General features: G+C 42.6%; 1 protein-coding gene across 2 annotated transcripts in view; it reads left to right on the top strand.

Moving 5' to 3' along the window:
* Positions 1 to 26,243, top strand: part of agbl4 (AGBL carboxypeptidase 4) — a 359,352-nt gene that overhangs the window by 306,687 nt on the left and 26,422 nt on the right. Inside the window, exons 7-9 of one of the 2 annotated variants that reach the window (XM_087836561.1) lie at positions 13,576 to 13,665; positions 15,179 to 15,293; positions 17,278 to 17,389. In XM_087836561.1, the coding sequence (XP_087692687.1) occupies positions 13,576 to 13,665; positions 15,179 to 15,293; positions 17,278 to 17,389 (317 nt within the window). The remainder of the gene's footprint in view (positions 1 to 13,575; positions 13,666 to 15,178; positions 15,294 to 17,277; positions 17,390 to 26,243) is intronic. The other variant, XM_087836562.1, reaches the window with a different exon arrangement.

The raw sequence follows: 26,243 nt of genomic DNA, 5'->3' as shown, positions 1-26,243 counted from the left end.
ACTGAAAAAAGTGAAACGTCTAAACGTCATTTAGTAGAATTCAAATTTTATATTGTCGCAATCGAAAGTTCAGTTTTCTGGTTTGAAACTGTTTTTTTTTACTTTACCTAAATTTTAAACTCACTTACTCTAGAAAAACCAACAGAAACAGTTTGCCCTCAAGTAAATATCTTTAAGTCAAAGGTGACTGTGTCATGTGACTCACATTCCTGTGTCCCCCATTACCTCGCTTCAGCAGTGAACATACGCTGAACAGTTCCAGACAGATCTATACTCGTAAACACACCTTTGATGCACTGCAGAAACTGTTTGTGGAGAAACAAAAACAACGACACGTAGAATCTGTAGTCTCAGTGTCGAGCATTGATTAGCCAGAGAGACATGTGGACACTGCATTTTTTTTTTTGTTTGTAATCAGAAACACTAGAGAGAAGTATAAAGAATTTCTGTTAGATTTTATTGGGATGGAACAGATTTAATTTGATTTGAGAGAAATTAGAACCACAGCATCTGATTTTTTCCCCTCCATTGTTCAAAGGGTTCTGTGTGTTATCTTCATTTTATTTAGGAAGCAATGAGTGAGCACACACGGTGTTAGAAATGCTGTTCATGTTAAAGGCTGTTACATTGTTACATTATCAATTTAAAGGTGAGCTGCTCAATTTGGCATATTTTTGTTTAAAAAGAGGGGTTTGGTGGGGGTTGGGATGGGGAATCATTTTGCTCAATTTTGTCTGGTTTATTTTTGTTTGTTTGTCTTTTCGCCATACGCAGCTGTTGTGTTGCTAAAAAAAGATAACATAAAAATTTAGTCCTTCAAAGGAGAATTTATCTTCATTTCTAACAAGTTGATTGTGAAAAAAAATCTTGATTTTAACTTCAAGAAATCAGCTTTTTTGTAAAACCGCAGCTTTTGTTTTATTACATTTTAAGGAATAACATAGACTTTTGTGAAGCTTTATTAAGTAAGTTGAATGAGGACATAATAAACCAATTTTCAATTAAGTATAAGTAGAAATGGTATTTTATTACACTAAAAAGTATAAGTTGAAAGAACTTAAAAAATCGCATGTAACAAAATTAGAGTCAGGTTTTACCAAAGCAGTTAGTTTGTTTCAATTTACATTTATGATTCTGGAAAAATAAAGATTTTTTAAAATACAAATTTACATTTTCAGTCAAATCAAAATTGTAGTCTTAGTAAAAATAATAAATTTAGCTGTAACAAATTAGACTGATTTTTTAAAAGTTGGTTCAAAAGAACATTTTTTTCATTGAACATATTTCTCCACCAATAACCGTAGCTTTCATGGTACATGTCTCTTTGCACTAGAGGACTCAATACAGCTGGTTGCTAACTGGTTGTATTCTGGTTACATGTTTATATAACAGCAAAGCTGCCAAACACCTGTGTCAGTTAAAACCTGTCCTGCAGCAACTGCGTCACCTTTTGTGGAGGAATTTCTGAACTTGACTTTCAGATCAATTCTCGCTGCACTTTGAATGTAATTAGTTATCATAGATTGCATTTAATTGCCAATTTGATTCAGTCGCAAAAGGATAGCAGACTGACTTTATCTTATCGTCATTTTATTGTGCTTTTGATCCACTAAAGTCATTTAGAAGACAGCATCTGTGGTCCCCCCTTCAGATCTACATGGATAAAGGTGCAGACAAAAGGCATGATATTTTTTATAGGCCATGTCTGACATGTTTGGGTAAGGTTTAGGTTACAGCATGGTGGTAGAGTATTTAGCACTGTCACCTCACCTCAAATTCAGTCTGGGGCCTTTCTGTGTAGAGTTTGCATGCTCCCACATCCTTCCACAGCCCACAAACATGCATGAAGGTTAGGTTACCTGGTGATACGAAACTGAATGTGAATGTTTGTTTTTCTCTATGGGTGTACCCCACCTCTCGCCTCTATGCTAGCTGGGATAGGCTCCTCCACGATCCTGAGAAGGATAAGTGAAAGAGAATGGATTGATGGTTGTCAGCCTCTGTGTGTTAGCCCTGTGACAGACTGGTGGCCTGTCCAGGGTGGGGTGGGAGACTTACCCCTATTTACTTTTTCGGTGAGTTAAATGGCACATTTACTGCAATATTACAGACAGATAGCTAAGGATCTCCCTACAAAGAGATTAGCTTAGCACAGAGGCTGGAAATGGGGGGGACATCTGTGCAGGCCTTGTCCAAAGCTCAAAAACACACTTGTCAGCACCTCTCATGTGACACACTCTGTTTTACAAGCATCAGTCACTCACAGTCTGATCATCAGAGTGAAGTTGGCAGGCTACCAGCAGAAATGTGGCACGTAAGTATTTGGGGAAAGATAAACTCTTGTTAAACGTGCCTTTTCAAATGCAAACCAAGCAAAAGAACAAATGGAATGCAGTTTGCAAAAATCTGTCTTTTGGAGTCCCAGCGGTAGCACTAAAAAGACTAATTGCAAGCTGGTACTACTTTTAAATCTATGTGTTTGTGTATTTTCATGTTCGCAACACAACCATTCCAGCGTTAACATGCTAAAATATTAGCCTCCTAAAAGAACCGAGCAGCAGTAGCATCAAAATAAAAGTGCATCTAAATATTATGATCATATGCACAAATTGGTTTAATCTTAGACGTTTGCTGCATAAAGTGGAGTCTCTTTGTGCCCTTTCCTTTCATCTTTGCAACTGCGTCGTTTAAATTGGTGACGCGAATTATGACAGAATATGGTTTTAATAAAGAAAAAGGGCATATTATCTCTTTGTCTCTGTTATTTTGTTATTGTTTTTCGCGTGTCCCAATGGCCTGTTGATTTGAGACAAGCACTAAGTGGCTGTTAATGGCACAAACATGGCTGTGCTTTTAAAATAGCAGACCGCCCATTAGACTGGTATTAACAGGGTAATGGCCTGTTACTAAACTGCTGAATGACATTGTCGCTGCCGCCAAGCCGAGCTGATGGCCGCAATGCACACATGATCACACGCACACGCACACAAAGCCTGCATATATTTCTTCCATAAACAAAAAAGAAATGCGAGTGATTTGCATGCTGTGTGTGTATGTAAGCAAAGTTGGAGAGGAGTGAAAGTGATTTACAGTAACTTTGTGTTGCTGTCGAGACGTGAGGAGAAAAAGATGAGAGACAAGAAGACAGAATCTAAAAGAAAGCGAAGGAAAAAGACAAAAAGAATGAAAGACATAGCTGGAAGGTGTTATGGTAGTTATTAAAGCTGGGATGCACTACGGTTGTTTACCTCAGCCTGACTGTATTGTTGTGGCTCAGAAATTATTGATAGGTACGAAGAGACGGAGTAATAAAGAACTACACATCAGTCCTGTCTGTACATCTGACTGCCTGTCTGTTCTGCTTGTCGGATCGGTTTTAGTAACGGCTTCTCTTAAAAAGCAACAGTGGCCCGAATGACATTTAAGAACAAACTCTGTCCTCGTCGTCTCTTTAGAGCTCGAAATCAGGCGGAGATGTGTCGCACGTATTGCATGTTGGCTTTGCGCGTGGTATGTTGCATTCTCCGAATACACGGTTGTGTACAGTACACACACACACTCTTACACTGCGGTGCAGCGATAGGGCAGCGCAGTAGGGGGTATATCCCTGGGAAATCATTTCTCCCTCTCCTTTCTTCCTATTTGTAACTTGTCCTTTCAAGCAAGACGGCCCTTAAAGTTCAGTGGCGCATTCTTCAAAAAAGGCTATTACTGGCTGCCTCTGATTCTGTATCATGCCGCGCACAGACCAGCCATCCCTCCTTTTTATGTTCCTCTCCTCCTGTCATCATTTTCTGAAGCCAAGAGAGGAGAAGTCAGAGTTTCAGAAAGGCCCGCAACCAGTGCCTTTAAACCCTAAGCAGTCCCGCCTCTGACTTTGCGCCAGACGGCCATATCCTATCACCAAAAGGGCCTATTGCTTTTGATACATGAAAGAGCTCCCTCTTTGTCTCTCTCTTAGTGGATCTTTGTCTTGTCTTCTGTGACAAGTGCCTATCGCACCCATGCTCAACACTTAGGGGCTTTCATAAAGCCGCATGTGACTGCAAAGAGATACGGGCTGCTTCTAAACGGCATGAGAAAACCCCGCTGTTGTTGGCCCTGAAGACCAGACAAAGAGTAAAATAGATCAAAGCGAAAGCAAACAGTCACGAGGAAGGCTTTCTCAACCCTTTCTGGCCTATAACTGAGTTTGTTTTATCCCAGGATGTAAAAATAAGGATGTCCTGTGTTTTAAAGGACACGAATTTTGGAAAAAACAAATAGATTTCAAGCCAACAGATGCCATCAAATCTCCAGTGCAACACGGCACACACGTTAAAACCTCCAAATGCTGCCAGAAATTTTTACAGTGCATAAAATAGAAGAGTCATAGAGCGTCCACTTGAGTGCTCATTTTGTTGGCAGAATGTGACCAGAGCTCGCACTGGTGGCTCTCTGCTCTGTGGTCAATGATGACCAAAGGCCTGCATTTCACCACCACCTCTCAGTTAACATAATTAGAAAGCCCTTCAGCTCAGGCTTGAATACTGATGGCTGGCTAGCACCTTGTTTAGGACGGCACGTTTCCCCTCCGACGCTCGTCTCCTCCCGTCAGCGTGTCTCACTCTGTCACTCCCATCGTCTGTGACCTCCACTGTCATCACGACTGCCCTTGAAGAGCAGAAATCTCTCCATTTCACAGGGACCAGCCATAAGGGGGCTTGATTGCGGCAAATTGATCCATAATCACACAGTGCTCAGTGCTTTTTATCCTGCCGCCTCTTCATCTCCACTTAAGAGGCCCGCCGTTGGCATATTTACATGCTGTCTTCTCGAGGGTTTCCTCTGCTGCCACCACTCTGTCTCCCTCCACCCTTCATCCCTTTTATGACTCTCCCAATTTTCTTGTCTCTCCTTCACTTTTTCCCTCCCCCCTTTTCCCGTCTGGATGCGATGCCAGTCGGACCGACCGTTCCCGAGGCCCGTGCTGTCTCTCTGTAAAAGGCACACACACATTCAGACACACCTCTGACCAATGCATCTCTGCTTTTGATTGCGATCGTCAGCTTCACACACACCCAAGATGGTCAAGGATGAAGGAAACAGAGAAGGAAACGAGTGCAGAGACGAGCAGACGACAGGATGAGTTTGTAAAGGGAGAATTCAGAGGCAGAGGCGGTTTAATCTAGCCACGTCTTCGTGTCCCCTTTTACCTTTGGCTCACTTGCCTTTGTCTTTCTGTCCCCTCCGTCCAATTCAAAATGACTTTTCTCCAATTTACTGAGGGCTTTCAAACAGCAATTACGCTGTCATGTTGAGTAATACAATTTACAAGACGTAGCCCGTAATTGAACAGTGAGCTCAATAAATAAAGCCAAAGGCAGCAATTAAAATTTTTGACCCACCATTGTAAATTTTCAGATAACACAGCAAAATAACATGTACGACAGTGGGACAGTTGAGCTTTTATGGAGGCAGCTAAGCTTTTGCTTCTCCCTGTCAGCTCAAGCTTGAGGAAGAAAAGCAAACCATTATGAACCCTGAGAAGGGCTCCCTACCTAGTAAGCAGTAACAGAGTTACACTGATATTATGTACTTTTTCATTGCTGCGCCACTCAGTTCTTGCTATGACTTCTTCACAAGCTTCTGACTCAGAGCCATCATATCGGTTGTGACATGAATCAGGTGCGAAGGAATTTCAGATCCGCTCTTCTGTACAAAACTTGGACTGATTTACAGGAAAATGCCAACGAAGCTGTGGAGACGAACCCTGACAAAGAACCTGCCGGGCGACTTTTGACACATTTAGTAATTTGGAATTCATCCAAGTTGTTGTTATCGTTGTGACGGCAGTTATCTTGATCTGAGAGTGAAGAACGATGTATTTTGTCTTTGTTCACAGATCATTAAGTCATCCCACTGTAACAGTTTTTAGGATCCCTCCCATAAGATGTCAGACTTTGACATATTTTCTGTGTCACAAATCCGGACGAGCCCCCATTTGTCGCAACCCGGCTCATAGGAAGTGGCAATCAAGAGGGAGACCACACACAGGCTTTTAAAGGCTGTAAGACATATTTAATGAAATTAGGTAAAGCAACTTAAAGTCCATTTAAAGGACATAACAGCCATAACTGAAACTTCCATGATGGGTGCCAGACAGAGAGAGCCAGAGCCCAAAGCCAGCGCCCTGCTGGTTCAGTCAAGATGTCTTTATATACACTGGGACTGGCCTCTCAGGTGTGCTGCATCAATAATTGGGTCAGCTCCACCTACCTGCAAGAAACAGGTAAAAGAAAAAGCAAAACACAAGGCCGGCTCACATCTGTCTTTAACTTTCCTGCTTTTGATTTCTTCTTTAGTGGCATCATTAAGTGTAAGAGCGGATTTGTGAGTTTGCGCTTTCACAGATTACAAATAGCTTCGTATCGCTGCAGCCTAGCTACACTGGTAAACTAACTTGGGCAATCAGGAATTAATGCGAGTGTGTTTTTATGCAGCAGTTTATAGGCGATCCCCTTATGCAAGGATCTTATGCACTCGCTAAGCAAATTATAAAGTAGCTGAGTAAAGTTTCTTGTGTTTGTTTTGCTGGTTTTTGGCTTCTCTTTGTTTTCCTCTTCGCCTCTTGTCTGTTTGCTTCTCTGTCTCCCCCTCGCCGTCCTTTCTCCTTTTATCTTTCCAGTCGTCCTCTGTGTTTCCGTCCTCACACCTGTCTGTGTAAATATCCTCCACTCTGTAGATTTCATTTCTTTGTCTGTTCAGAGAAAACACCAGGATTCCTATTTTCATGACAATTAGTAACGTTCATACTGTTTTTCTCCTTTAGGCGTCTCTCCTACGCTCCCTCCCTCTCCCCCCCCCTTCTCACCTCTCTGAGAGTTTAGCTGTGTAATGTGTGGTGTGTGAAGCGACAGGGGATGCTTTATTAATATGTGGGGAGGCCTTGGCGGTACCCCTGCCTCCCCACAATAATATGAGATGAATAAATCTGAGACACGCCACAGGCTCTCGAGCACCTACAGACGCAAACACACCCACATGCACATACACAGAACTTAAGTCGCGGACCTGGTCAATTCCTGGGGAAGAAAACAGCATCATAAAACTCTTATCACTTTAGAGCCCTCTGCTCTTCAGCACACACCGCCATCTCTCTCTGTCTCCGTTTTTTCTTTTTCTTCCTCTCTCCGTCTCTCCGGTTGTCCTTGAGGTGGCAGAGGGGTGGTGTCAGCAGGTGGAGTGGGGTGGGGGTGAAGAAGCACAAAGCTTTGATGCTTGTTGGGTCTCACTCAGCTGGGCAGTATACAGCACCGCAGCTCATCCCAAGGCTCTGTATAAATTCAACGCCAGTGACAATTTACAGCTCGCGCCCATCCTCAACGTGACACATCGAGCAGAGCTTCAAGCGTGTCTTGTTGCCATCTCACCAAAGAGAGGCTAATTTATTACAGTGTAAAATCCACAGAGCAGAGTTAGGGGGGGTGGAGGCAGAGAAATAGGGAGGCCTTGGTCTGGAGACTTGGTGTATAATATGCTTTTTTAAAAACTGTGTATATGGAAAAAGGGCTGCAGTATATGCAGGAGCACATTATCCCTCCCTGCAGTGTGCCAAAGTGTTTAGATATTCCATATTTCATCTGCTTTAATATAAAACCCAAGATGCTATTTAGGGTCCAGTAAAGTGAGGATAGTCGCACAGTTTAGTGCCTTTTACGTCAGAAAGTTTGGACAACAATAATATTAAAACGCAAGCTAAGTCTACCTCTATCTCCTTGAATCAAATTTAGTCTAAAAAAAGGGTAAATGTATTTAAATATATGCCATGTCTTCCAGAAGGTCTTGACGGGGCTTCCTTTGTACGCGCCGAAGAAGAACGATGAAGAAGATCTCAGTTAATTACATCACGTCACAACTTATGAGACTGAACCCCAAGTTCCCGAGCCTGCTGTCACAGAAAGAGCTGACCAGCACAATCAGGGCTGACCTTCAGAATCCATTAGATTTATGTTGTTTTTCACTGGCACTTTCCTTCTCGCTGGTAATTTCCATATTTATCAGAGCTGATCATAGTTTGACATCCTTTAATTTTTTATTTCCTCCTGGCGAGCTGCGAGAGAATGAGCGGTAATGTGCAGTTAGTGCGGCTCGTGACTTTGGCAGGTGAGAAATATGCTGAGGGAGCTCTTTGATTTGGTAGCGTGGGCATAAATTTCGCCTCCGCTGCCTTCACTCACTCATTGTCAACTCCCCCTCCACCCCCTGCTCAGCCGCCTCCCTCTCACTGTAGCGTACGCCTCCATTCTCGTTCTCACCTAAATCTTAGATTTTTTAAGTCATGTTCTAAGCTGTTGTGACAGGCCAGTGGAGCCGTGAAGTTAAAATTAAAGAGATTCGTAATTGAGAAACATAACCTTTCACGTGTAGGCACTCTACCACGTCTCCATGAAGAATTTACGTCACAAAAAAAGGCGCCTGATGGATCGCTAACATATGTAGGTGCTGTATTTTGGTTGATCACAGTTACAGCACTTCACATAAATCACAACAGTGATGTACAAATACAATTATATAATAAGTAAGTAGAGTCAATATGATACTAAATTGAATACACTTAAATAGATACTATATATAAAGAAATATACGCATTAAAAAGGCCAAATAAATAACTATGGTTAAACTAGTTGTAGGTAATTGATGTAATCCAATTCAGTTGTATTTATATTGCGCCAAATCAAAGCAACAGTCACGTCAAGGCGCTATATAGCAGAGATGAAACCCCAAACACTATGAACAAGCACTTGGCGACAGTGGGAAGGAAAAACTCCCTTTTAGCAGGAAGATGCCTGCAGCAGAAGCAGGCTCAGGGACGGGCGGCCGTCTGCCACGACCAGTGTTGGGGAGTAACGGAATACATGTACCGCCGTTACGTATTTAAAATACAAAATATGAGTAACTGTATTCCGTTACAGTTACCGTTTAAAAAGCTGGTATTTAGAATACAGTTACTTTGTTGAAATAAATGGATTACACAGCGGTACTTTCCTGTTTCATATTGTCGCGGGTCAGGCCTGTTTGGGTTTTGTTTGACAGCTACGTTCTGTTGTTCCAGGTGGCAGCGTTACGGTTGCCATGGTTACAGGGTGACGCTCGCTCTCTGCGTGTTTCCTGGGTGAGAGAGGCCTTTTTGTTGTTGTTGTGCTAAGCTAATAGGCAGAATGCTACAGGTATAGCTCTAAAGAATGTAGCATCATGGGCAGTGTAGTCCGTGCTGCAGGGAGAATGGACTGCCATACCCGTTATGTGTCTGTGAGCGAGGGAGGGAGAAAAAGGAAAAGTACAGCTGTCATCGAACAAAAACGGGAGCTGGAAGCATGTAAATATAATAATAACGACTGCAGCCAAGAAGAGTGCCTGACGAGCCCAGTTGTAAGTAAGCTATTAAGACTCGACTGTACACCGTGTTCGTGTTTTCCTCCAAAAACAATAAGTTCCGTTGGAGCAGCCTTTCAACGCCTCTCTCTGTCTCTCGCTAGCAAACTTGACCCAGACAACAAAGTAAAGCTAGTTTTCAGCTACGAGCCCGACACAGAACCCACCATATTAGTCAGAGGTCCCTTTACTACGGTTCGGAGCCGCGGACCTTCAGTAACAGTAATAAATCACAGCAAAAGTACATTCATGTAGTTGTAAACAGCATGATAATATATTAAGTAATCCAAAGTATTCAGAATACGTTACTCTCATTGAGTAACGTAACGGAATACGTTACAGAATACATTTTGGGGCATGTATTCTGTATTATGTAATGGAATACATTTTAAAAGTAACCTTCCCAACACTGGCCAAGACCAGCTGGGGTGAATAACAATAGTAATAACAATAATAAAACCACTCGTGACATAATACTTCTTCTTTGGGCTGCTCCTGTTAGGGGACAGAATCATCCACCTTACGTCACACCGACCCCCTGCATGCCTTCTTTCATCATATGTCCAAATCATCTCAACTTTGCCTCTCTAATGGTTTGTCCAAACCCTCCGACATATTCATTTCTAACCACTGCATAATGGAAACATCTCTCATGCTGAAGACGCACCAGCCGTCTCATCCTAACACATGCTTATGTTTCTTATTTCCAGCACTGTGTGATCATTCGCTACGGCTATGTATATTTTGGTTTGGCAAATTAGCAAACCCCCTCTTTTTCCCCTGCATGTGGCTGATCTGTGATGCCAACATGAGACACAGAGGACAAAACTATCCGTGTGTTTATATAGTATCACCATTTTTGGCCGTGATTTTGAATTCAACCCAGAATAGTTATGAAATGTTTACTTAATCGGTCAATCAGCTGTCAGTTTTTACAGATATTTGCACTCATTAATCCTTAAGTTAATGAGTTATGGCAAAATATAACGTCACCTGCTGGTTCCAACTTGTCACATGTCTGTATTATTTGATGATTTATATTTCTTTTATATCAGCTTTGTAATAAAACTATTCATTTCAAAAAACCCATTTTGGCTTGTCAAACAACTGAAGTGAGAGTGATGCTAGTTTGACGTTTCCTACTCTTGAGGAAACGCATTCATTGGTGGAGGAATGTTCTCTGTTTGTACTTTGATTCCTGAGAACTGTCAGCAAAGACAAACAAAAAGATTTTTCCAGGAAGGCGAATGAGATCATTTGTGACGCCTTGAGAAAGCTACCTTTCTTTCTCTTTCTCTTTACCTCGTGTCTTCCAAGCTGCTCTTCCAGTCTCGCTCCACAGCCACCCGGCTGCTGATCTCTACTGACACCTTGAGGTCAGGAGACGCTTCTGCACAACTATGCTCGACACTCAAACGAAACTTGACCCTAACCTTTGTGTTACCTTCGTGCGACACACACCTCGGCCTGATTTCCTTTTATGTATAACCTAGCTGTGGTGTATCCTCCAGGTTCCCTGCGGGTGTCAGTGTGCCTATGGAATAGTGGGACTTAATTTTGTGCTACAGTGCTTGGCTGCGCACAGTCAGATACAGAGGAATGCAGAGATACAGACACATAAACACAACAACTACTTGGGGAGCATTTGTGAGAGCCCTGAGGAGACGTAGTCTCACACACACACGAGCAAACACACGCATACACACAGATACTCGCAGAACGATGTGGGATAAACAGTACATCCATTGTAAGCTCCAGGAGCCTGCTGGAAGAGATTGTTTTGATGAAGCAGCAAGGGCACACTAGCACTGAGACTAAATGTAGCATGGCTATGATGGTTGAATTCCCAGACAGTCGGGACCTTGGCAGCTGCCTCCAGTTTGGCTCACAACTTTCTGGGTTCTTGGTTTTACTGTAGGGAAAATGGCTGTGTGCCTTTTTCCCTTTTCTGATTGCAGCTTTGCACTGTACGGCGAGTGTGTGTATCTGAGCGTGTGCGATGGCTGTGCTCTTGTATCTGGAGCCTACACGGTGGCCCGGGGTCGAGGCCAAAGTAGAATTTGTAAGTGATGGAATTTCACAGACACCGAGCACCCAGCGGCCAGCGAAACCGCAAGCACTCACATTTACAACAAACGCCCTGCCCCGCTCCGCGGAGACTCCTGAATGGCAAAGCCATTTGTCTCTGTGAAGGGCAGAGGGAGGAAAAAGCGAAATAAAATCAGAGGCAGAGTGCTTAAATGGAACAATGCTTTTTTTTTTGTTTACGACTCCAAACTACTCAGACAGACACGCGTGAAGCACACACTCATTGCTCTGAGGTTAAATTGGAATTAAAGAGAAGGAAAGGTGCATACCCTGTTGCTAATTAGCATTTTCTGTGCTCAGCAGAAGAGGTGGAAGAATCGATAAGATATTAAGTTTGTGTATCGCAATGAAGCACGCAATCGCTTTCATCCATTAGCAACAGCAGATTAGAAGAGAAACACGGGCCAAGAAAACAGCAAAACTTTAACCTTTGTGGTTTGAATGAATAGATCCTGTTTGGCTTTTTTATGTTATTTAGCTTTATGTTGCTTAGTTTTCAATATTAGCAATGCAATCATGCTTGAGATGATTAGATTATAGTCATTCACACTGGTATGCAGTGTTGGGAAGGTTACTTTTTAAATGTATTCCATTACAGAATACAGAATACATGCCCCAAAATGTATTCTGTAACGTATTCCGTTACGTTACTCAATGAGAGTAACGTATTCTGAATACTTTGGATTACTTAATATATTATCATGCTGTTTACAACTACATGAATGTACTATTGCTGTGATTTATTACTGTTACTGAAGGTCCGCGGCTCCAAACCGTAGTAAAGGGACCTCTGACTAATACGGTGGGTTCTGTGTCAGGCTCGTAGCCGAAAACTAGCTTTACTTTGTTGTCTGGGTCAACTTTGCTAGCGAGAGACAGAGAGAGGCGTTGAAAGGCTGCTCCAACAGAACTTATTGTTTTCGGAGGAAAACACGAACACGGTGTACAGTCGAGTCTTAATAGCTTACTTACAGCTGGGCTCGTCAGGCACTCTTCTTGACTGCAGTGGTTATTATTATATTTACATGCTTCCAGCTCCCGTTTTTGCTCGATGACAGCTCGTACTTTTCCTTTTTCTCCCTCCCTCGCTCACAGACACATAACGTGTATGGCAGTCCATTCTCCCTGCAGCACGGACTACACTGCCTATGATGCTACATTCTTTAGAGCTATACCTGTAGCATTCTGCCTATTAGCTTAGCACAACAAAAAGGCCTCTCTCACCCAGGAAACACGCAGAGAGAGAGCGTCACCCTGTAACCATGGCAACCGCAACGCTGCCGCCTGGAACAACAGAACGTAGCTGTCAAACAAAACCAAACAGTCCTGACCCGCCACAATATGAAACAGGGAAGTACCGCCGTGTAATCCATTTATTTCAACAAAGTAACTGTATTCTAAATACCACCTTTTTAAACGGTAACTGTAACGGAATACAGTTACTCATATTTTGTATTTTAAATACGTAACGGCGGTACATGTATTCCGTTACTCCCCAACACTGCTGGTATGAAGAAATATGATGTTGATGTTTAACCTCAAAAGGTTTAGTGGTCCTTGTCTATGCAAAAATACACCAGTAAAGCGGAAAAGCTCAAGAAAAGTCAAACACATCTGTGCAACACCATCTCCAAGGAGTAGGTGTGGAGCGTCGAGCCACAGAGAATTCCTTAGCAAGCCTGAAGTCTTAATTCAAAGACGACCTCTATCAGGTCACACCTGTTGCAAGCAGAGCCTGACCCCTATAGATGTATAATTCACCTTATCTATTGAATATTCTGTGGCGTGTGTTGGTTTGATGATTGATTCATGTGTATCTGGCTGAAAATAGACTGTGAGGTCAGCCTGTGTTTTGACCCAACCTCTCACACCGGACTTTTATGGGTTACATGTATATCTAAGTTTAATACCAACTCTCAATTGTTATTTTGTGTCCGAGAATACGTTTTTTGGAGTTGCTCTGCAGGTCTGATAGAATTTTATGCATTAACAGCACCACCTCTTTCTCCCTCTGGTGCCCTGTCTTTACCTTTCTTCTCCTCCTCGCCAACTCCTCTCACTACCCCTGTTTAGACCGCATGAGTGCAGAACGGGAGAAGAAGCTGGTCTTTCTCACCGCCCGCGTTCACCCCGGAGAGTCTCCCGCCTCGTTCGTTTGTCAAGGTAAAGTTTTAATGTGAGGTCATTGATTCAAATGCAGAACCACTCACCTGTGTGCACAGCAGCGTATGTCAGCAATGCACGTATACATTTTGCTGTTAGTAACCAGGATGTTTATTGCTACTGTTGACTCATGTTTTACATCACTTTTTCAAAAAATTCTAAATCATCGTTGCACGCCCTGAAAATGAAATGAACAAATTGAAGATTTATTTTATAATCCGTGGTTTCTCCAGCTGATGTAACGGCTCAAAATCCTTGTTTAAAGATCTTTCGTTTGTTTAATTTTTTTAAACTTTTTATTTCTATTAAAAAGCCCGTTTACCAAATTATCACAAGACTCAGAAAAACAAATATTAAAAGTACCAAAATGTCTGGTCTCCAGCTGAGATCACATTATTATTACATTATACCTCATTAGCCTTTTTCAAACTGGAAAATTCTTTCCAAACATGTTAAATGTAGCACAATCACATTTGCAAAAAAAGTTGAGACACAGTGTAAAATGCAAACATGTTGAAAACAAGAAATACTGTTGTTGTGATCTCAATGGTTTTGTCTGCTCCTTTTGTTGTATTTTTCATTTCATAAAACACTAAATGCTTCCAGACAGATCTGGACTGCACACAGGCTGTAGCGGCAAAACAAACCATTAAACCAGACTAATTAAGAGACCAGCTCATCGTACTAAAATATACAAAAAAAAGCTCAACATGTGATCAATAATAACACATCTCTTATATTGTCTGGAAACTATACGTAGCAGTCAGTCCTTTCACACTTACAAATAATTCTGACCTTGCACCTGAGTATAATATGCTTGAAACTTAACAGAAGATACCTGAGCCTCTATTTCTATACAACAACTCGAACTATAGTCCTGAAATACAGTGGTGTTGCAGTGTCTTTGCTCCTGAGCTCTGGTAACTCAAAACTAATAAAGCATCTTGAAAAACTAGGAACCTTTGGGAAATTGTCTTTTAGCAGGATTTAATGGCTCTGTTGCTCCTTTCCATCGGCTCAGAGTGGTCAGGTTAGCTCCTGCTGGGTTCCTTTGTTTATAGGTAGGAAAGGTAAAGTGTGCTCGCTCTCTATCTATCTATCTATCTATCTATCTATCTATCTATCTATCTATCTATCTATCTATCTATCTATCTATCTATCTATCTATCTATCTATCTATCTATCTATCTATCTATCTATCTATCTATCTATCTATCTATCTATCTATCTATCTATCTATCTATCTATCTATCTCAGTGTGCATATGCATCACCATGGATCAGATGAGCTGGCTTTTAGTCCGCCGTGTGCTGTCTGTTTTTCCAGCGCCGTCAGCTCCATTCCATTTGTATCGATTTAGGCTTGACGTCTCCTATTCCTCCCTCGATTCTGATGATGCCCCTCGCTGTCCTTCCTTCTCCTTTTGTTTCTCAAAACTCAATTAACTGCCAGCCTTGCCTTTGGTTTTCTTTTCAAGTCTATTTTCCTCCGTGTGTGTGCCTGTGTTTCATAGGTGTGATCGACTTCCTGGTGAGCCAGCACCCTGTTGCTCAGATCCTGAGAGATCATGTGATCTTCAAGATAGTCCCCATGCTAAATCCCGACGGAGTCTACCTGGGCAATTACAGGTACACGAATGTGCATGTTTTAATTCTTGATTTTAAACCGTCCCTACACTGAGTAGAACTCACACATTACATGGTTTTGTATCACACTCTGTGGGGTTATATCCTCTTAACTCCACCTTTAGAGAGCTTAATGAATTCATATAGCTCACAGCAGTGCATTTGTTAGAAGATAGTATTTGGCTGTAGGGCTGTTCTCTTTGCCAGTCTCTCTGTCCATCCTCTCCTCCACTCTGTCTTTAACACTGCTGCTGCAGCTCTGTGGGCATCCTCCTCTCCTCTGTTTTCCTCTCCTCTCATTCCCTTCTTCATAATTGCCTTTTACTTAATAGGCTCAGCCCTCAGAATACTAATGCTCACCAAGATATGCAACACTCTCCCACTGCGTTTGTGAACGCCATCTAGTGGCGGCGCCTTGCCCCTGTCCCCAAAATACATGTGCAGGGATTCTTTAGTTGCTTCCCACAGTGACAATCTCAGTAGTACCATTCAGTGCGACTGGTGATGGTTCAGGCTATTGTTATTGGCTTGTTTTTGCACTGAGTGGTGATAACCAGCATATTGACAGTGGGTGAATAGTTATAGTCCTCATCCGTGGACACAGACACACAGAACGCATACACAGAAACCACACAGCTACCTCAGCAGGACACAGTGGAGAGCAGACTGAAATGGATGCATGCAGAGCAAATAATCAATTGCAGTTAACCTGGGATGAGTATTTTGTTCATGGCTGGCTGCGTTGCTCAGTTGCCCTGCAGTATCAGTAACTCCTGTGTCATTATCACTGGCTTTAGCAAATGTCAAAGATCGACATGTCACAAAGCACAGCAGATTAGGGCGCATATTTAGATGTAAGCGTCCCATTATGGCAATTTGACACTCCTGGTAACACTATAAGGTTGGGCGCCACAGCAGCCTAATGTTTGGGGCACGTGCCGCATCATCCGTGGTTCAGCTCCCGGTCAGCCGGACTTTGATTACAAGTTCATGCACTTCCCTCATTCCCAGTCTGCTTCTAATGCGTCTACCGTTTCTTACCAATAATGCATCATGTGTATTTGTTGCAAGGATTTTTTCCTCTCTTCGAACACTTGCCGAGCTGAATCTAGTAAGAATTTGTGGCCAACATTTTTCTGTCCTGAATCAATCTCAGTTTACTATCATATTTAGCAGCTGCCCTTTTATTAGAGGATTTGAATTTCGAGTGTGCAATAAATGCTAGTATACTCGTAGTAGTAAGATAGCCATCGTGACGCCACCCACTGGTTACAGAGCCCTCAAGCTGAGCGTTGGTGTTTTGCAACCGAGGACACCGCAAGCTGATTGGCTAATGAATTGTGACTGATAAATAGTTAGTTAGAGAATGCACGTTACGATCCTCCTTTATAACTTTAATAATTTTATTCAGTAAAAAGTGAAAAAGCCATTAAAGTTATCAGAAATGTGTTTACTGAGGTCACAGAGGCAAGGAGTCGAGGGCTGTTTTGCGTACAGTCAAAACCTATTTGCAAACAGTGAAGTCGCCCCCTGCTGTCCATTAAAAAGAATGCACATTTACACATTTTACAATTTACACTGATGCTGCTTCCATCTTTTATTCCGTGTTTGTATATTTGGAGCTTTTTACAAAGAAACAAAAGTGCTGAAAAAAAGAAAAAAGATGACAATTTACAAACCTGATATCCTGAATGTTTTTAAAAAATTACTCATTTAAGTAAGGAAGTGATTTCAGGCACAGGGATGCTTTTTTTTTATATCATTTTTATAACGTGGCAGAGTCAGCATGTGATACTAAAATCATCTTTTAATTAGTGAAAAACTGTATAAAAAAGACAAGAGGTCACTTTTAAACTTAAGCTTTGAGCATGTGCAACTTTGCACCGTTTGTGGCCACAAGGTGCCTTTAGTCATTTGTAAGGCGAAACGGATTTGATTTTCTATTATCTGTGTGTGTGTGTGTGTGCGCACATGCTTGTGTGTACAGGTGTTCTCTGATGGGCTTCGACCTGAATCGACACTGGCAGGATCCCTCTCCATGGGCCCACCCCACACTGCACGCTGTGAAACAACTCATAGTGCAGATGAACCAAGACCCGGTGAGTGTGTTCTCACACTCACACACACACATGAACAGACACAGTCCTCTGTTATGTGCTCAACATTCCTTCTCCACAGTAGCGTCTACTGATCCCAAGAACAGTTTTCTTTCTCCCTGCTTGGTTCAGCATGTTTCTCCAGTCTGTGTTTAGGGTGTGTGCGCTGGGGAGCATGAGGAGGCCAGTCAGCACCTCTAGAATGTCAGCTAGGCTCTCCTGGCCATTCAAAACATATTACTGAAGCAAGACTGTGTGCTTTCAGTCTTTGAATCTACTGTAACTTTTTCCTTCTCTACTTTGAGACTTTCAGTTGGAGGAACGCTACACAAGGAGGCTAGGGATTTTTCATCTTTGTTCCTGATGTTAATTATAAGCAGAGCGGCAGGTTGGTGGGATTACTGAAGGTCAGCGTGTGTCCTGGGAATACTCTGCCCTTTTGTACACTCCTCTAATCCTGATAAGAGAGGGAGCAGGCTGGGGCGGGATGCAGGGCAGGCCAGAGATGGGGTGAGGCGCGGGGCTGGCATCGGGCAGATTAACCTTTTCCCTCGACGCTGACACGCTGATCGATAGACTCTGTCATGGCAGGGTGATCCACTCATGCCTGTCATTCACACACACTCACACACTTACACATACTCGCCTGAGCAAACAGACACAGAATGTACACAAACAAACAGCCACAAAACTGCAGCACTGCTTAGAAACATGGATGAGTGAATGTAATGTGTTTTCATCCTGAAACGCGCGTTCTTATTCTCTGTCAGATGCATTTTTGTCTTTTTCAGCACATTTGCACACATTCATTCTCAAGCAGATACGATTAATGGAAGATTGTTTTACAATAAAATATGCTAATTGTAACAGTACTGCTGGGTAAATGAAGAGCCCAGTCGCTATCACAGAATTAGTCCACATGTTTCCCGAGTCCACTCCTGCAGGTCAGAAGACTTGAATTCCTTCTCCTTTTCTTTTGATAACTATCCACCAGCACTTGTCGTGCTGTAGCCCCCTTCTCCCCGATGATTGCCTTCAGTCTTGCACAGTTAATTTGGAAGCTTGGGCTACCTCTCCTCTTCTGTCTCTCTTTCGCCACAGCCAGTTAATCCCATCAGACACACTACTCATGTCTGGGGCTCCCAGATGCCAGTTTCGATGCCAACTCTGCAGCCAGGAGGCCCTGTGCTGCTGCCCTCCATTCATGCTCGTCTCACTCAGCGGGCATAGAGTCTAATGAGGCTACCATGGTTGGAGGGCTCTGCTGGAGGACTCCATTAACAGGAGAGCAGCAGTGGCCACAGCAGAACAGTTGGGCTAAGCTAGCATACTGTATGTGGTCCATTTACTCGCTGGTAACTCTGTGTGGTTATTTGTTTAAAATACAAAAGCTAGAATACGCTTGAAGACCTGGGAATCTGGATTATTCATAACACTACCAAACATAAGCATTGATAACACTTAAACCATATTAAGGAAGCAGTTGAGAGACTGTTGAATCAATCAGTGACTGTTTGAGCCGCCGCTAAAGGAGCAATCGCTAAAATATAACTGATTGCCCCTCTTAATATTACACAATCTTTGCTTGCTTTAAAGTATAAATTAAACATAAATATCCTGACCCACGCTCGCCCGTTCTGTAGAATATTCATCATCGTACAGCTTTAAAATATCCGACTGGCTGCACAGTATATTAGGCACCGCAGTACAGTTCCCCCAAATTCAGCACGTCAGTCAAACAGGTGGGTGGCAGCTGTCAGGGACTGCAGAGTCACAGCAAGTAAACTAAAAACAGCTTGAACAGCAGCCCCGGTTTGCCATTTTAATGTCGCTGCTTCGTGTTAGCTGTCTAAAAAGGTGTTAAGAGTGCGGGTTTTCATAATGATGCCTTCACAGGGCAATTGCAGTAATGTTAACAGTGTCTGCTGGCTACAGATGACCTTTTAAATGGTAACGAGTTTTCCAACTCATAATAACAAACTCCAACATCAAAATTCAAAGAACTTAGGTTTGCTGGAATTGCAGCTTCAACTTTCGACATGACATGAGAACATATAGTGAGCCCTATGAAAAAGAAGTATTCCATTACCATAGGACTTGAGGTAAGGAGCAACCAAGCGCTGCTAATGCTCTTGATTAAGTGATCAGCAGAGAGTGTAAGCACCGCGATAAAACCAGGAGTTTTAGCAGTTTGCAGGTCTGGAGTATTCAAGTGTGTGTTAACATAAACCAAGGACTAGACATCACAGCAAAGCTATATCAGACTCTACAGGCTTCAGTTAGCATGTTAAATGTTAAGTTTTAATGTTTAGAAAGATTGCCAGGAAAAAGCTCTTAAAAAACAACAAAAAACATGCGCAGCTTAGCTTTAGAAAGTTGCATCTGAACAAATCGCAAGAACTCTGGAACAATATCCTTCGTATGGACCTGACCAAACTGTAGATATTTGGAGATAATGCACAGCGATTAAGAGCAAAAAGCAAACACAGCATGTCAGCGCGAACACCTAATACCAGCTGTCAAGCATGGTGGTGGAGGAATGGTGGATCCAGGCATCTTAAAGACATAGGCTGTATCCCAATTCAGGGTCTGCAGCCTTAAAGGCCGCATTTTAAGGCCGATTACGTCACAGCGACGCGACGAAGGCTGTCCCAATCCAAAGGCTGCTCGAAATGTGGCCCTCAAATGCATCCTTAATTTCTCTGAATTTTAAGGACGTGGCGGTGTAGACTTCGTGGCCCAACATATCCCAGAATGCATAGCGCGGCGGTGGGTGTGGATAATTTTGCCGAAAAAAACAGCGGATGAGGGGCGCTCGAAGAGTAAACTTTAAGTAAGTACTGAATATTATGTCACTTATTTATGTGCAAATGTTTAATAACGAAGAACATTAAAACATTACTGTTGGCCACATGTTGGCAAAGTTATGTGACATTAGTGACGTTTGTACTAACTTGGTTTTACAGCCTTTAAAATATACGCCGTTCAATAGCTGACCTTAATCTGACAGAGAATGATCAAAGCTCATGTAGAAACAAACAAACAAATGAACAAAAGATTTCCTCCTTCATTTCTGTCAAACAAAGCTGTATGAAACGTTTCCAGCTGTTAGTATCATGGTTGCTAGGCAACCTGGGCTGCGCGACGGAGGCTAGACCGTCCCATTTCACAAGCCTCGCACTTCCGGCCTTAATGGTCTTTGAGTACGCGGCCCTTGTGGACCGATAAGGCTGCGTACTTTAAGGCTGCAGACCCTGAATTGGAATACAGCCATAGAGTCAGCCGTGAACACCTCTCTATACCAAAATATTTAAGTCAAATGTGCATCCTGCATTCAGAGTCAGATGTATGCTGCCATACAATATGAAAAAGTTCCCAAACACAGCAGCAGATCTACAACAGAATGGCTAAAAAAGCAACTAATCAAGGAGTTGCAACGGTGCAGTCAAACCCAGGCCCAAATGAAATACTGTGACACGATGACTTACTTACAGAACTTACAGAAAAAAATTCCCTAAGATTTTTTTTACACAGACTTTTTTTTCTCTTTTTTTTCTTTTGAAATGGCAGCTGTGTGTGTACATCTCTGTTTGCATTTTGTCTAATTTGGGTGGTTTGCTAATCCAGCTCTAACATCATGTAGATAATTTGTTGACCTCTTCAAATCTTATATTCAAAAGTCCAATACGTGTCTCAAACCTGGATTTCAAAATCAAATCCAGATATGCTAGCGGCAATAAGTCACCACTTTAGGCCGTAGTTTATCATAAACAGTTTATACATTTAAATCAGCATTATGACATAAAAAGTAACGATTAGCCAATAAATGTTGCGATGGAAGATCAAAATGTCGTGTAACAAGTTGACAGTTCTGTCTCATCTCAGGTTGAAGTTGCTGTGAGCCATTATGAACATAAATCTGACCCCAAGGCCGTGTCACCACGACTTCTTTACTTCTTTAAACACCCACATTTCTATGCATAAGGCATCATAATTCAAAGTCACACTGCCCTCTTTTGCACAAAGGAGCCTACCAGCATTCAGCTTCAAACTCCATCTACCGTTCTTGACACGCATACCTTAGTCACTCCAATGTGATTCCCAGTCATTGTGAATGCAGCAACACTCGCTTTCTGTCGGTAAAATAACTTCCTTGTTCTGTTCAGGCAATGACTTCAATAACTGGAAGGAGCTTTCCAGACAAGTGCCATTTAAAATCAAAGCTTGTAGCAGAAGCAATCTACACTGCATTACCACTGATGGCTGAAAACTTTTATTTGACTAATATTTATGGAGAAATTCAACACTTTTCGGAGCGTATCCGTGTTTATGCAAAATCTGACCTAAACAAGAACTGATGTTTTGAAAATCAGAGACTTAGGTTCCATCAACCAGCTCACAGTTTCTGGTAACCGTTTTTATTGATCTATAAATGCAGAAAAACTGAACAGCAACAGTTTGGCGGGAGGGAAATAAATGAATTGCACCCAAAGAAATAGTGCCCGCATAAAAATGATGATTAAATATTCCTCCTGTGGAGGAAACTAAATCAAAGTGTACAGGTGTTTGCAGATATAGCGAAGCAGTGAATGTTTCATTTTAAAATAATCTATTCATCAAACATAAACAAATACATTCAATTTTATTTATATAGCGTCAAATCACAACAACAGTCGCCTCAAGGCGCTTTATATTGTACAGTAGATCGTACAACAATAGATACAGAGAAAAACCGAACAATCATATGACCCCCTATGAGCAAGCACTTTGGCGACAGTGGGAAGGAAAAACTCCCTTTTAACAGGAAGAAACCTCCGGCAGAACCAGGCTCAGGGAGGGGCGGGGCCATCTGCTGCAAACATTTGGGGATGGAGTCTGCTATCACTTTGCAATTAAATGGGATCAAGTTGACAATTTCATGCATTTTTTTTGCAATAACCCAGTGATTAACTTTTGTCAAGAACAGAAATATCTTCCCAAAATACAGACAGAGTTGCTGAACAATAGCAATTTAGCTGCAAAATTACATGCATATTCACCAACCTCGGCTTCATATAGGAATATAAGGAGAGCTGACTTCCCTATTGCAAAAACACACATTACAGACGACTGACTCAAATTAACTGTTATAAACGAGATGGTTATTATTTGAAAACGTTCACTAATCTGTCTGAGAGTGACTGCAGACAGTCCCAGTCAGACCACAGTTATTTGGAGACAGGTTGCCTTGCACCAGGCGACTTGTGCAATCGCATTACGAGTAATGTGGTTGCCTCCATGTTAAGGGTGTTGCACAGTCAACCTCTGGGCGACCGGTTGTTTACTGCAGCTATTAGCAACATGGATTAGCAACCACTGATTTTTCGTTGTATCAAGGAGGTTGCTGTCTAATTTTCGCTCCAGTGTGACTGAGCCATTTGTGACCAAGAAATGTAGGCAACATCTCGACCCTGCACGTGACTAATGTTACTCTGTTTATTATATTAAACAGTGTAACAGTGTGAACTATATTCAAGATTTGAGGTATTTTTCCAGCGCTATTTGCGTGTTCAATCGGCTTAAGTAGATAAAATGTAACCTTTCTGTAAGCAGTGTTGGGGAGTAACGGAATACATGTACCGCCGTTACGTATTTAAAATACAAAATATGAGTAACTGTATTCCGTTACAGTTACCTTTTAAAAAGGTGGTATTTAGAATACAGTTACTTTGTTGAAATAAATGGATTACACGGCGGTACTTCCCTGTTTCATATTGTCGCGGGTCAGGACTGTTTGGGTTTTGTTTGACAGCTACGTTCTGTTGTTCCAGGTGGCAGCGTTACGGTTGCCATGGTTACAGGGTGACGCTCTCTCTCTCTCTGCGTGTTTCCTGGGTGAGAGAGGCCTTTTTGTTGTTGTTGTGCTAAGCTAATAGGCAGAATGCTACCGGTATAGCTCTAAAGAATGTAGCATCATAGGCAGTGTAGTCCGTGCTGCAGGGAGAATGGACTGCCATACACGTTATGTGTCTGTGAGCGAGGGAGGGAGAAAAAGGAAAAGTACGAGCTGTCATCGAGCAAAAACAGGAGCTGGAAGCATGTAAATATAATAATAACCACTGCAGCCAAGAAGAGTGCCTGACGAGCCCAGTTGTAAGTAAGCTATTAAGACTCGACTGTACACCGTGTTCGTGTTTTCCTCCAAAAACAATAAGTTTTGTTGGAGCAGCCTTTCAACGCCTCTCTCTGTCTCTCGCTAGCAAAGTGACCCAGACAACAAAGTAAAGCTAGTTTTCGGCTATGAGCCCGACATGAACCCACCGTATTAGCCAGAGGTCCCTTTACTACGGTTCGGAGCCGCGGACCTTCAGTAACAGTAATAAATCACAGCAATAGTACATTTACGTAGTTGTAAACAGCATGATAATATATTAAGTAATCCAAAGTATTCAGAATACGTTACTCTCATTGAGTAATGTAACGGAATACATTTTGGGGCATGTATTCTGTAATGGAATACATTTTAAAAGTAACCTTCCCAACACTGTCTGTAAGGAGCCAGTTGCTTGTTGATATTAGAAGCTAGCGTTGCACACTGAGGCAAGGCACTCGGAAAGGATTCACCATCTGAGTCTTTAACACAGAAATCACTCCACTGGCTGTTATTGTCTACAAACCTGTGAAGGATCTCATTTTTTTGAGTTTACGCCACAATCTATTCACACATTGGCAATAAAAATGTGACACATTGTTTTCACTTAATTTGTTGACAGGTGATTAATTAGAAACATGCCTCTCTATCCATTGTAGAGGATTGTAATAAGATAGTTTAGCTTTCTGCCCAAAGGTTCTCAAAGGCTCTGCTCACTTTTTTTGGTTGTTGTTGTTTTTTTTTAGTTCAGTACTGATTTAAATTACTGCCTGAGATTTTAAATGTCACTACTGATCACACTGAGAATCAGACACCTGCACTTCTTTGGCGCACTTTACACGATTGAATCAAAATAAGTCTCAGCAGATTCCTGAAGTAAAATCAAAGGGATGAGGTCTCACAAGCTGGATGTACCTGACTGGTTGTTACTGGGGTAAAACTCAAACCTCACATCAGTAAATTTAAGCCAACGATAAACGTCGATCATAATCACTCCAAAAAGTCCACGTCGTCCTTCACTGTCATCACCGCTGTGCTCTTGTTTATGCTGCTTTGCTAATTTCAAACTGTCTCGCTGGGCATAATGATGGAGTTTCACACAGCGCAGTGGAGACAGTGAGGATCTTTCGTGTGCTCGCGGTGTCTTTGGGAAGTGCCCTTTATTGTAGCACAGGGAATATTGTTGCCAATTAATCAGTCAAAGACTCCCATTTGTTTTAGGAGTTTGTGTGGTTAATATTTATAAGGTAGCAGGAAAGAGGTCCCTACTTAGACGCGGAGATTGTACTCAATTGCCTGTTTTATTTTCCATCCATTTTCTTCCGCTTATCCGGGGCCGGTAGCGGGGGCAGCAGCCCAAGCAGAGAAGCCCAGACCTCCCTCTCCCCAGCCACCTCCTCCAGCTTATCTGGAGGAACACCAAGGCGTTCCCAGGCCAACTGAGAGATATAATCTCTCCAGCGTTTCCTGGGTCTGCCCCGGGGCCTCCTCCTGGTTGGACATGCCCAGAAAACCTCGCCCAGGAGGCATCCTTGTCAGATGCCCAAACCACCTCAACTGGCTCCTTTCGATGTGGAGGAGCAGCGGCTCTACTCTGAGCTCCTCCCGAATGGCCGAACTTCTCACCCTATCTCTAAGGGAGAGGCCAGCCACCCTTCAGAGGAAACCCATTTCCACCACCTGTATTTGCGATCTCGTTCTTTTGGCCACTACCCACAGCTTGTGACCATAGGTCCACATCACTGTGGCCGCTGCACCAATCCGTCTGTCGATCTCCGGCTCCCTTCTCCCATCACTCGTGAACAAGACCCCGAGATACTTAAACTCCTCCACTTGGGGCAGGGCCTTGTCCCTGACCCGGAGTGGGCACTCCACCCTTTACCTACTCTGGGCAAAGGGTGGAGGGAGACCTGTTTTATTTTTATTTTTTCAAAGTTCACTTGGCATCAGCTTGAAACGTGCGTACATAGGTGGAGGACTGTAGTGTGGTGGGGTGCCGGGAGCCTCGGGTTCACCTTTTGGAGCTAAAATTTGCATCGCTCAAACACAAGCAAACCCTGGCATACTCGTGGGTGCAGAATGTGTAGGACCACATTAAGATGCTCATTTTGTATTCTTATAATAGTGTAAGGTTTTGTTCCTATTAAAGGCACAGGAGCAGATGATGAGCTGGCGATACATCGCTGCTTCCAGTCGTAATTGCTCATATGCATCTGTGCGTGTGTGTTTTGTGTTTTTTGACGTAGTAAATGTAATCGAGTAAAGCCCATGTGCGAATGAGACCGAAGCATTTGCTTATAAGCTGCTTGTAAACTTTCCCTCCATCCATCTCAAGGCATATTTGCTCAGACTGTTTCAGAAAATTCCATCATTTACCATCTGCAGCTGAACATTGGTCAGCAGGGAAAATGGCTGAAAGAGTCAGTGATGCAAGGAGCTATAATCTGTTCCCAAGCTACCCTGTTGTTTGTTTTGAAAATAGAGAAATGGAGAGGGAGGAGGGGGGGAAGAGAAGAGACCAAAGAAACAAATGGACCCATCTCCTTCCTAAAGCGTTGCTTTTCCAGCTCATTTATCAAAAGCAGAAGAAGAATTCTTTTTGATTGGCTGATTACCAGAAGCATTCATCACTGGCCGATGTATCCCCACCAATCTGACGTTGCCATTTTGGATAATTTGTTAAGGATGACAAAGAGGTCATTGTTGCTTTGGCTTATTTTTGACCTT

The sequence above is a fragment of the Neolamprologus brichardi genome, chromosome 23 (assembly GCF_056152115.1).
Source record: "Neolamprologus brichardi isolate AB-2024 chromosome 23, ASM5615211v1, whole genome shotgun sequence".
Lineage (NCBI taxonomy): Eukaryota > Metazoa > Chordata > Actinopteri > Cichliformes > Cichlidae > Neolamprologus > Neolamprologus brichardi.
The sequence above is the reverse complement of the archived record's forward strand: the minus strand, read 5'-3'. Positions and strand labels throughout refer to the sequence as shown.